Here is a 12526-nt window from a genome sequence, read left to right as displayed (position 1 = left end):
ATCTTTATTAGAAAAGAAACCAAAAAAGGGTGTGGGGAAAGCCTGGCCCTAGCAGATCCCAGCACTGGGACCCAGGCGGAGCCTAGCTCATCATGATGTCCAGCTGTGGACCTGGCTGGTTGGGCTTGGCATGGCACATTTACAAAGCCAACACCTCATAAAAAAGGATGCCAGGCTTGCATGAAGGTCGAAAGCAATCCATCCTCATGATAAGATGGGCCCGCCTCTTCCTCCTCTTCCTGAGGTCCCACCTGGTGCTTGTTGACAGCCCACTGCGGAAGGGAGGAGGCACCAGGCTGCACAGGGAAACGCACCCCTCGTGGGCCTCTGGCCATGCCTAGGGTACAGGCTGGCTGGTATGCCCTGCTTAGATGTCCATGTAGTCCTCATCCTCATCCGTTTCACTCTCTAGTGAGGACTCCTGGCTGGACGTCTCCAGGACCTCCAGGGCCGGCTGGCACAGGCTCTCCTTCCTCACATTGGCAGCCGACTGGGCAGACAGGATAGCTGTCTGCAGACAGAGCAGGAAGCAAGTCAAGGCTATGTGGCCCTGCCCCTGGCTTCCTGACCTTAATGTGAAGTCTCCCATTGCCCCAGTAACCCTAGCTTTCCCTCAGGCACCCCAGTAACCCCAGCCCCTGTCCCAGGTAACCCAGGTCCCCACCCCAGGCTCCTTGTAATTGGTTCCCCTTGCCAGACACCCATGCTCACCTTCAGCTTCTGCTTGGTCTCTTCTGAGATGCTGCCTTTGGGGGAGAGCAGGGTCGGGGTGGGCGGTGTAACGGTGATCTCAGGGGGGAACTTGGTTGTGGCTGAGGGGATGACCAGCTTTGGCATGTTGGGCAAGAGGCGGGACTTGGCACGGCTGGGCTCAACCTTACCCGGATGGCCCTCTGGAGGCTGAGTGTTTCCACTGCTTGGGACCTTGGAGCTGGCAGCTGTGCGGAGAGACCTCAGGGGCTGAGCACCACTTGCAGATTTCAGGGACTGCCTGTGACTCAGTTCCCCCTGTTAAACATTTGAAGTACCTCCTCCCTACCACAGATGCCTTCTTGTGGCCCACTAGTCTGAGGCCCGATGGTCAGCACATGCAGAACGTACGCAGCCCATGCTGGTCCGCAGGCCTCCAGCCTGAGCAAGTGCTTAGCTCAGACCCACAGGATCTGGACTGTGGGACCCTGGGGCTGTGAGTCTGGGAGTTCAGGATCTAAGACCCAAGGGAGCCTCTGTGAGTCTTCCCAGGGCCCCCCAGGCATTGTGCTTACATGAATTGTGTCCCAAATCATTCCAGGACATGTATCCTATATACCAGAGTGGATACCAAGGTCCAGAGCGGCCACTCAGCCAGGCATGGTCATTGAGCCGGCCTGAGTGCCCATTTTCCTCTCGCTCCAGGGTGAATGAGGGGCTATGTTCACTCAGAGCATGGAGGCAGCTGGGACAGTGATAGGCTGCACTCTGGGGCCCAGCTGCCTCTAGGGAGCTGTGTAAGCTGAGCAACCCAGCTGCCCTGGCAGGGCTCCACATTCCTCTGCAGTCCATGGCTTTAAAAGGAGTGAGGCTTCCATAGAGCTGAAGCCTGGTCCCCACGAGCTGGCGCCAGGTCCTGCTGTCCTGAATGGTCTGCAGGAGGCCTAGCCGGCAGGAGTCCCTGAGGAGCAGGCTGGGTGGATGGTGGCGGGAAGGCCAGACAGGCTAGGGCAGGGCTATCCTGGCTGCCCACGGGGATGGCTCAGTGATAGGCCTTCCCCTCCTCGCCCATGCCTGCCCCTGTCCTGCCCCTCTGGCCTCTGCTGACAGCCACAGGCCCAAGGAAGACACCTCCCCATCAGAACCCTCTGTGAAGCCAGCGGTAGAGGCAGCTGTGGAGCTGCAAGCGGAGTCCACGCCACACTCTCACCTGGGCTCTCTCTCTGCCTACCCTGCCTTTCTCCCCCACCTCTTCTCCACTAAGCCACCCCTGGGCTGGCCCTCCTGGGCCTGGAGGCTGGGCTATGATGCAGCCTCAAAGGAGCCAGTGCTGCACCCGACTGATCTTACCTTGGCTACAGCTGGGCTCGGTGCCTGTCTGGGGGGCAGATTCCAGGGGCCAGCAGTGCGGCTCTGCAGGGGGACCAGCAGAGGCGCTCCTCACCTGCTGGCTGTGCACCTGCTGGCTGTGCGGCAGCTCCTGGGGTGGGAAGACGGTGCCCTCCACCACTCCGAGCCTTTCTCCCTCTGTGGGGACACAGGCCGACACAGGCAATTACTCACCCACCCCACTGGGCAAGGCCCATTCATGGGCACAGGCCCTTGGTCTCTTGTGCCTTGGGATATGTGGCAAGGGACTATGGCTGATGTGGAGAACCTAGGCTAAGACAGTTCTCTGTCTCCATAACAGTGACTTGGTACAGCCAAATCCTGCCTCAAAAAACCCCCAAAAAGAAACAAAAAAACCCAGTGACTCAGGAATCAGGAGGAGCTCTTCTGGGCCAAGCACATAGAAGGGTCAGAAGATACTTTCAGAAAACTCCTCAGCCTCCAGGTAGATGCTGGGCATGGGGGTCTCTGATGTGTACGTTATCCCTCACTTCATATCACCCATTAAGCCTATCCTACTAACCTCCTACCCTAGCCATGAAGACCCAGCTCAATAAACTGGACTCGGACTCATCACTTGGAGTCACTCAGGAGGTCTTGCCTGGAGCCCCCAAATTCAAGCTAGCTGTGTTCTTTACTGGGTCATAACTGTTTACTTAACATCTCTCTAACCTGGACAGCTGGACAGCTGATACAGGGAAGGCCACACCCAAAGCTGTGAGGATGGGCTTTCAGGGTGTGGGGGGTGTTTCCTCCTCTGCCTCACGAGAGAGGATACCAGAACCCTAGTATGACCAAGGTAGATGGAGCATATATAGGCGCCATGCCCTCCTGCCAAGCTAGACCACTCCTTCCCTGGCAAGAGGCAGGGGCTGAAACTGGCCTCAGCTGGGCCAAGAGCCAATGGGATCAGGGTGATGGCACCCATGGCTGCCAGCCAGGCCATTACTCAGCATCAGTGCTGTGGGACAGCATCAGACAGACACCACCGCCCAGGCGTAGGTAGTGCCTAAGCCACCTTTGGGGAGGTGCCCTGAACGGGGGTGGGGGGGGTGGGGGGGTGCTGAGTTCCCTGAGGGGTGTACCTGCCATGTGGAGTCATGGCCTGGGCAGCACCAGCTGGCAGGAGTGTGAACATTTCACTGGGGTTTGGGGATGCTGGAGGCGGACACAGTGGCATGCCAAGCTAAGACCAAACAGTGCCGGCCACCTTCTCCATGAGGGAGAGGGGCCGTCTGCCTCAGGGGGGCATCTGTCAGGTTCTCCCCTGTGGCCGCCATTTTTAGTCTCTTGTGTGTGCCCTGGACACCACCATGCAGGAATTCGTCCTCCTGTATGCTCCTCTAGGTAGCTCAGTCCTCACTCGGCCCTGATTCCCAACCCCGTATGCCACTGCAGTCATCCTCTAGTCACCAGGTGCTTCTGCAGTCACGCCCCACCAGCACCGAGCGCAGTAGACCCCAGCCACACAGGCACACGCCCTTGGGGAACATGGACCTTACCGAGGACCGTGCCTTCCTGCTGATGTGCCAACCTCCTGTTCTGGAGGCTGTGGCTTGGGGGAACAGCTGGGCCCCAACACCAAGTCATCCAGCCCAGCATGGCTGGCCAAACATTGCTTTTTGGTCCCGCAGTAGCTCTGCACCAGGCAAGAAGTGGACGGTGGGCCAGCCACAGAGTGCCCTGTCTCAGGTGCTGGGGCCGAGCAGAGACCCCTGTGCACATAGCCGGGCGCACATTCTTAGCTGACAGCTGTCCTCACCCAGGCTCATCTAAAAGCTCCATTTTGTCAAAAGGCCATTTAATCTAGTTTTTAGGAAGAAAACTGAAAAAGATCAACCCTCTAAGCTGAAAAGTGTACATTTGGAAACATATTTTTCCCTATATCCAGCAGAAGAAAAAAGGGTGTGAATTGCGGGGTCTGGGCCTCAGGCAGGGCGGGCAAGGCAGAGAGGGACTAAGGAGGCCAATCTCCAGGTACCCTGCTGGCCCGCCTGTTGCTATCTACCCCAAGGAACTCGTCCTGGCTGATCTGTCCCTGGGTGGTCCCTGGGGCACAGGGAATATACCCACCAGGCTGGTATCTGCCGGTAGTCACCAACTAGGGAGGGGCGCGCCCATGTCTGTGTAATGTTTGATACAGGTCTTCAGAGTACGGCCATAGAAGCAAGAGCCTGAAAACTATCAGGAGAGGGCCCCTGCCCTACAGGTGGGCAGAGCCTGGCACTCTCCCGAGATGAGCAGACGTGCAGCTATAGCGCGGAACTAGGGCTGTGCCTGTGTCAGCTGAGGGGATGGGGCCATACCCGCCTCCTGCTCACCCTGCTCCCAGGAAAGGCCCCGGCCAGCCCTGCCAGAGACTGGGTGGGTCCCGGCCTTCAGACAGAAGTAGAGCCCCTACTGGTGGAGCCAGCCAGGTGGTACAGGACCTGCACCCATCCTGTTTTCCTTTACAAGTCCACTGCCCTGGCCCCACCCCCTCCTGGCTGGCTTCCACCTGTCCTGCACAAGGGCATACTAGGTTCCAGGGGTTACTGAGGCCAGGTGCTGGTGGGCCTGTGTTATGCCAGGTGTCCAGGGAGGTCTCATCTGCTCTCATCCCCCTTCTCTTACCCGACCAAAAGGCTGGCGATGATGATGATTACCAGTACTGTGAACTAAGGACTGAACTCAAGGAGTACTGAACTGCGGCACCAGGGAACAAACTTAGGCTCTTTACTATTGAGCTATATCCCCTAGTTCTGCTTCAAGAGGCTGAGGCAGGAGGATCACAAGTTAAAGGCCAGCCTGGACCATTTAGTGAGATCTTGTCTCAAAATCAAAAAGAGCTGGGATATATGTAGCTTGGTGGCAGAAGGCTTGCCTGGCATAGATAAGACCCTGGTTCCATCCCAGCACTGTTAAGAGCTAGGGCTGGAAGATGCAGGATGTGCTCACTAGGGCTACCAACGTCACTGGGGTCTGACAGATGGACTAGCAGCTGCCATTCTCAGGGCTGGATCAGCACGCTGGAGACTACTCCCCTTGCCTACCCATACTCTCCATGCCAGAAGCAGGACTTTTGTCTGCTGGTGTTGAGGGCCTGGACACACCTCTGGCACAGCTGGCTATGGGGCCCTGTGCCTCCAGGCGCACTGGGATGGGACTCACCTGGGCCCAGAGATGCCATGCTAGGTGTGCCGTCAGGCCTGGGTGGCCGAAGGGTTCCAGAGTCCTTGGGGGAGTCTGGGCTGGAGACTGCTGCTGAGGGAGGACAGCTAACAGGAGCCGTGGTGGTGGCCAGCGCAGGGCGCGACTTGGTATGGCCCTCAGCTGGCACAGGCTCAGGCACCGTGGGAGCCACCACTGCAGGGAAGAAGTTCTCTCGGCTGTCCTTGAGGTGCTTGGGGGTGGTGGGCATGTCCCCTGAAGCCTGTGAAAACAGAGGAGTAAGGGAAGGCTGGACGGGAGCTGAGTCCATACAGCCCTTGATGTATACCAACCTAACAGGATGTGTCCTTGGGACCCAGGGTGCCAACATGGCCCTCAGTGCATCTCTCTGAGCCCTTCAATGTGGCCAATAATATCCAGAGGCATCCTGAAATGCTACGGCTAATGTCAGCACACGGCTGCGGACCCAGCACCCCTCTCTGAGAGGCATCTGGTCTGTGGGAGTAAGGACTTGGGACCCCCCAGCTGGTCCCTCCTTACTCCAGGGGCCAACTTGAAAGAGGTGTCCAGCCGTGAGCTTAGGTGTAGGGGTGTGGGGCCTGACCCTGGAACTGCAGGTGTCAATCTTGGAGGGCAACTCCCTAAGGACCACCAGTGGGAAGGAGCCACGCGGAACACTGCAGGTCTTCTTTTGGGAGCTCAGTACTGCGATCAGCTGAGACTCCACCCAAATCCCTGCTCGTGGCCACACAGTGACCCTACAATGGCCTTTGGCTCTCAAAGACTCCCAGAGAGTCTTCCTTTGCAAATTTCCCTCTGTCACAAGTTATTTTCCAGGCTCTTTTCATAGGCCTATTCCTACTTCCCAGAAGGCCCAGATCTCCTGGGACAGTATGAAGGCCAGGGCACCTAGCAACGTGCTTCAAAGGTGAGGTAGGACACTCTTCACAGTGGAGCTGAGGGCCCAGCTCGAGCCCTCAGTCCCCACCCCAGCAGCAGGCCCACTGCATGGCCTGAGGAAGCAGGACCTCCATCCCCGCCAGTGTGGCTGAGTCACATGCTCACTGGTGGGTACTCAGTGCCTGGGAGGCAGCTGGCTTCCACTGATGACCTGCTCTTTCTGATGCCTCCTTGAAATGGCTTGCAATGCCCCTGCGGCTGGATGTGGTGGCACATACCTCTAATCCCAGCATGAGGGAGGCTGAGGCAGAAAGACTGCACCAAGTTTGAGGCCACCCTGGATTATATAGTGAGTTCAACGCCAGCCTGAACTATATAGCAAGTCAAAAAGAAAAAAAAAGGAAGGAGGGAAGCAATCTGGCTCTCTGCCCAGGCCTACTGGCCATGAGTCCCAGCCACAGGCACCCACACTGAGCCTTTATTGACGTCCAGAGCACCCTAAGTGTGCACAGGTATGGCCCTGGGATGTGTCAGGGCTTCCTCCTACCTGGTGCTGGTCACAGGTGGGGCCAGGACAGCTGTGATTGTCCCTGCCCACCCCAAAGTGGGGTGGCCCTGCAGGGGACCAGGGACAGCACCCCACTCCCAGGAGGGGTCTTGGCTGCCAACTCACAAGGACATGGAAGCCTCTTGGGGAGGGAGTCCTCTCCCCAGGATTTTTTTTTCCTCGAGGGAGGGTCTCCCTGTATAGCTCAGGCTAGCCTTAAATTTATTACGCAGACTGGGCTAGCCTTAGACTCACAGCCATCTTCTGCCTCCCTCCCAAGTGCTGGGGTTACAGTCTTACAGGCGTGTGCCACCAGGTCAAGAGACGAGAGTAAAATGCACCAGCATGGAGAGATGGGGAAGCAGGAAGTGGGCCCGAGGGAGAGGAGGACTAGAGCAGAGCAGCCAGCAGTCAGCAGTGCCACTCCAGGTCCAGTCGTATAAGAGGATCTGAGGTAACACTGGGGCACCCCAACCCCTGGGGTCCAGGAAGTGCGTAGTAGAGCAGAACACCAACAGGAAGGGAGTACAGATCAATCAAGCTGGCTCTCCTACACACAGGCTCCGTACCTGGTCCCCAGCAGGTCCCGTGCCTAGGCCCCCTGTGTAGGGGCCTCTGAAACTACCCGTCCCATGGAGTAGGGAGGCTGTGCTGAACACCTGGAGAGGCTATGGGCCCTGTGCCAAGCACTTTGGCTACCCGGGCAATAGCAGAGTGGTGAGGGTTGCTGGAAGGTTGGGTCACATCCTACTGAGGACTCTGGTCCTGAGCTGTGAGGTTAGAGCCACCTGCTCCCTCAGCGACTCCTGCCTAGCCTACCACCAGTTTGATCAATGGTGAACCCTCAAGGTTTCCTCAGACTTAGGATGTCATCAGCAGTGGTAACTGATGCCCCACTTCACTAACACAAAGCCCCTCTGGAACCCCTGGTGGCTACCTGCCAGCTGCTAGCCCTTCTGGGATGAGGTAGCCCAAGGCTGTCAGATCACCAGCTGGGACAAAAGGCTGCAGCTGCCCAAATGACAAGCCACAGCTCTATGATCTGCAGGTTCTCCAAACTGTCAGGCTTTCCCAACAATCCTCCCACCCACCTACCTCAGTCCATCAGGACCCTTCCTGTAGGTCAGTCTTCCCCACTAGCCTTCCATTGGACTGGGACCTTCCCTAAAGCTCCAACTCCTCTCTCTCCTGCTCACGCCTTTCCCATCACTTCTTAAAACCAGCCCTGGTCTCTGGATCCCCAGAACTGGTAGTCCCCCATCCTTTCCAGCCTGGTCTTAGGCTATCTGAACACTCCTTCTGGGACACCATCCTATCCTGTCCCATACCTCCTTCTGCACCTGTGGTCCTGCTAAGGCGCATGGCCCTGCCTGTGTGCTCTTCCAGCCTCGGGTCCATACTGATGGCTTCAAGGGGGCCTATACACTAGGGCTCCTCACACTCAGGGATCTGGACTGAACTGTCCCTCCAGGAAAGGGCCCTTGACCTTTCTGCCTCCTTAGCCTTTCCCTTGCAAGAGCCTCAGACGCAAAAGAACAGGATTTCAATCCTGGCACTTTCCAGAAAGGGCCTCATCCCCAACCCCTACCTGCCACCCAATTTGCCAGTCCACCCTCTCACTATCTCGGGGGCCCTGCCATCCTCACCTGCCCCTACACTAGCCCATTCTCTCCACCCAACACTGACTTTGCAGCCCTGCCCCAATAAACACCACACTCACAGCACTCTCTTAGACTAAACCCCCAAATCTGCTACCACACAGCTCCTTCCAGCGGACACACCTGTCCCCTTCCACTTTGCTCTTAATCAGCCCGACCCCATCCATCACTTTCTCTACCTTTGTCCCTAACAGAGGAACTTTTCCTGCTCAGTGGGCTAGCAAGCATTCCTTGTCTATGGAAAAGGGAGCCAGGGAAAGAAGACCCCTCGGGTTATATATTCACATGTCAGACAGCTGGATCTGGGGTCTGAGGACCCACCACCAGCCCAAGGTTCAGCCACGTCATACCCCCCTCTCCCTTGGCCACCACTGACCACAGGAGCTTGACCTGTGGCCCAGGCCTAGGTGTGGGTCATGCTTACCTGTCTCTGGGCAGCAGCTCCAAGATGGACCTGACAGAACTTCACAGCCTGCTCCAGTGCAGCTTCTTCATCCACCTGAGTGAGAAGAGGTCAGAAGACCTGCGTACTTGCCCCCTCCCAGCCCTGTGTCTCAGGCAGCAAAAACCAGCCTATGGGGAGGTCCCCATCCTGTGAAGAGCACTCCCTACTAGCAGCTATCCCCAGGTCCTCCTGGCACTCCTGTGGGCAGGTGCACTTCTGTCTCCCAGGTGGGCGTGCCAGGTGAGGTGGTCCAGTCATCTTCTGGCCACCAGTTAATTTCTGTGGCAAGTTGTGTCCTTAAGAACTCAGGTTGGCAGGGGGAACTCAGACCCCAACCAAGCCTTGAAATTCAGCAGAAGCCTGGCTGCTTCTATGTAGCTTCCAGCAGAAGCAGTCGTTTGAGCTACAGCCTGTCCCTCAAGTAGGCAGGGGGAAGGGCTGTGACCTGAATGGGAAACCCAGATCTGGGCAGCGGGCAGACCTGGGCTGTGCCAAGCCCAAGACATGGGGAGGTCAGAACGAGACCTGGGAGTTGTGGGGGTTCCCCGGGCAAGCAGCAGGTAGGGCTTAAGGGTATCAGCCATATACTGCCAACCAAGGTCAGGGGAGCAGGCATGGCAGGGAAAGGGCCTAGCCACCCACCGAGGAAAGGACCAGCACCTGAACAGTCTACTAAGTAATCAGCAACCAGAAATGGGAAGTTAACACTGGATGCTGGTGAGACAGAGACAGGAAATCTCTTAAAAATTATCAGGAATGGTCATACCACTTGCATTAGTTGCTCAAGTTCTGGAGATTCTTCCTATGGGATACTTTTAAATAGGGGGTTAAAACAAGAATGTAGCTATACTCTGAAACAGAGGTAATAGGGGCCAGGGAGATAGGTCATCAGAATAAGTGCAAGGTCGTGAGTTTGACCCCTGGTACTAAAAAGAAAAAAGGGGAGAGAGGGAGAGGGGAAGGGAGGAGAGGAGGGAGAGGAAAAAAGCAAACCTGTAATCCCAGTACTCTGGGAGGCTCACAGAGAATCTCTAATTCAACCCCAGCCTGTGCAATTTAGTGAAACTCTCTCAAAAAATAAAAGGAGAAGCTAGGTATGGTAGTACACCCCTGCAATCCCTAGCACTTGGGAGGCTGAGGTAGGAAGACTGCTGTGAGTTCAAGGCCAGCCTGGCTATGTAAGTTCATAAACTATATAGTAAGATCCTATTTCAAAAAAATCAAAAGAATGTTTTAAAGATAAAAAAAAAAGCAAAATGAGAATGGCCATGGTCTTTCTGGTCACATTCAAGGCACTGCAGCCACAAGAAGTCTCAAAGTAAGGAAGCAATCTAAACGCCTCCAGAGGACCCTTCATGGGGTCCCACCTCCCTGGGCTGGGTCAACGATAAGTTTTCAACACTGGGGATCGAACTCAGGACCTTGCACTTGCCAGGCAGGTGCTTATGCAGCTGAGCTATCTCCCTGGCTCAACAATAAGGTTTTATTTTCCTTTAAGGTCATGCTCAAATGTTTTAAAGTTCATTGTTTTTCTTTTTCAAGCTATCTCAGCTCACCCTGAGGGCAGGGCTGGCGTGGCATGTGGTGCAGGGGACTGAGACCACAGTCCTCTGTGCTTGCCTAAGCTAGACCGCTGAGCTATCTCCCCAGCCCAGCTCATTGTTTTTCTGACAAAATGTATGGTCTGCTTCATTACAGAACACTTTAGAAATAGTCCCTACCCCCACCCTGGCAGACAGTGGGGATGCAGCGGTCATGACACTTAAAACCCACGCAGGGCAGGCCCCAGCACATCTGGACCCCAGAAAGGGGCTTCCTGAGAGAGGGCAAGCAGAGTCAGGCTGTAGCCTGCACACATATCCCTGGGGCAACTGCCCACCCCGTCTACCTGCTTGATGAGCATGTAGGTCTCTGACATGATCCTCTCAATGCGGCCCAGGTCATAGGCCACACCTTTCTGGCCCTGCTGCCATACTCGGTAGGCGTCCAGTAGGAGTGTCTTGCCAGACTCCGTGTCCTCTAAGAGCTTCCTCTTGCGGCTGGGCTGTGGAGGTGGCTCCTCAGGGTGGATGCTACCCCTGACCCCTGAGACAGTGGCAGGGCCAGCGTTGGCGGTGGGTGCTGCTGGGGCTGACGTGAGTGGAGTGGGCTGCTGCCGGGCGCTGATGCTCAGCTCCTCCAGGGACAGCTCAGCAGGGCGGCTCTCAGGACCCTGATCCCTCAGAGGGCGGCCTGGCAATAGAGGCGGTGTCCGTTCCAAGTCTGAGCGGCAAATGGCAGCCTCGCCTATGTCCATGGGCTCAGTGGGCCCTGTCCGAGGACTCTCCTTGTCCTTCTGTTCCCCACTGTGGTCTGCACTGTCTCCTGCATCCATGGCCATAGGCCGGTGGTTGAGGGAGCTCACTTTGGCCCCTGGCTCGGGCCCTGTTCCCGAACCATCAGCCAGAGAAGTTTTCTTGGGGTTGGGGAGGCTCTCCTGGCCATCCTCAGGGCTGGCCTTGTGTGAGACATCAGTGGTCATCCTGGCTCTGGGGATGCCACAGGCCTTTGGCCCTGAGCGTTCTGATCCCTACAAGGAAACCAAAGACACAGTGTCTCCATTGCAACAAAGCACCTCTGACTTCCTCTCCCACCCAACATCGCTGTGGCTCTGGACATCTGCTAGCCAGCAACTGCTATGCTGCATCATCACTGGAGAAGGTGCCACGCTCAGAGACCTTCCCTGCTACACTGGCTGCCCACAACCTCCCCAAGTAACCAGGTCAGCTGGGCTCTTTATTTGCTGAGCAACAGTCCTGGTCCTCTTGCTCTCCTGTGGCTTGTGATATGAACTCTGGGGTGCCTTATGGGAAGGAGGCCTGCCTGGAGCTATGAGGTGTGCTTCGGGCAGAGCCAAGTCGTCCTGGCCTCTACTGTGAGGTGGACAGTGAGGACACTCCCAGGCTTGCAGCACCACCCTGGGTACCTGCATCAAGCCTCAGCCAGCCCCATGAGGCGCGTGTTGTGGAGACGGCATCCTGGTTCAGCACCCAGCTGGCTCAGCTTCCAGCAGTATCACCTGCTAGGCAAGTTGTTGAAGCTTCTGGACGTGAGGTGCTCAGCTACAAAATGGGGGTATTGTTCTACCTGCCTAGAGGGTTCAAAGGGCACAGGATGCTCTCAGAAGCCTTGCTGGGCCCACTGTGGGGATGGCTCAGTTGTATAGCGTGTTTTTACCTCCTACATTAATCATAGATTGCTGGGGCCTCACTAACAGCTTGCATGGTCGCTACCCCGGATGATACTGCCTGCCTGGGTAGGGTGAGTGCTACTTCAGAGGTGGGCACACAGGGACCTGCCTAAGGTGCAGTGTAGGGGAACCAGATGGCTCAGGACCAGCACTTGGGAAGCCTGGGGGCATGTTTACAGGCTACAGGGGCGGGCTACATACCTCCGCGAGCTCACTTAGTGTGTCCTCCAGCACCTTCACAGTGAGGATGAAGGCCCGCTGTGCCAGGACCTGGCGGTCAGCATCTCGCAGATACTTCCTATGGTCACACAGGAGTGGTCAGAAAGGGTGGGAGTGTGTCAGACACCACGTGGTGCTGCTCAGTGGTGGCTCTGTGCTTTGTCCCTGCCCCCAAGAATGTCTATTTGTCTGTATTCCACCTACTGAGTTCTGCTCCCCCAAAAATCTCTTTTCAACTTCACCCATCAAATTCAACACATGACTGACTGACTATAGCTGGCTTCCCTGGGCCTCCTGGC

The 12526-nt window shown here is 56.5% G+C and overlaps 1 protein-coding gene across 2 annotated transcripts in view; it reads right to left on the bottom strand.

Moving 5' to 3' along the window:
* The window catches only part of Cabin1 (calcineurin binding protein 1), a 170508-nt gene continuing 157982 nt past the window's right edge, over positions 1-12526 (bottom strand). For both annotated transcript variants that reach the window (XM_023720922.1, XM_023720923.1), the window contains exons 32-38: positions 12210-12306; positions 10668-11348; positions 8759-8833; positions 5230-5491; positions 2041-2217; positions 712-938; positions 1-511 (exon numbers count right to left, since the gene is read on the bottom strand). In XM_023720922.1, the coding sequence (XP_023576690.1) occupies positions 368-511; positions 712-938; positions 2041-2217; positions 5230-5491; positions 8759-8833; positions 10668-11348; positions 12210-12306 (1663 nt within the window). In that variant the 3' untranslated portion in view covers positions 1-367. The remainder of the gene's footprint in view (positions 512-711; positions 939-2040; positions 2218-5229; positions 5492-8758; positions 8834-10667; positions 11349-12209; positions 12307-12526) is intronic.

The sequence above is a fragment of the Octodon degus genome, unplaced genomic scaffold (assembly GCF_000260255.1).
Source record: "Octodon degus isolate 3935 unplaced genomic scaffold, OctDeg1.0 scaffold00079, whole genome shotgun sequence".
Lineage (NCBI taxonomy): Eukaryota > Metazoa > Chordata > Mammalia > Rodentia > Octodontidae > Octodon > Octodon degus.
The sequence above is the reverse complement of the archived record's forward strand: the minus strand, read 5'-3'. Positions and strand labels throughout refer to the sequence as shown.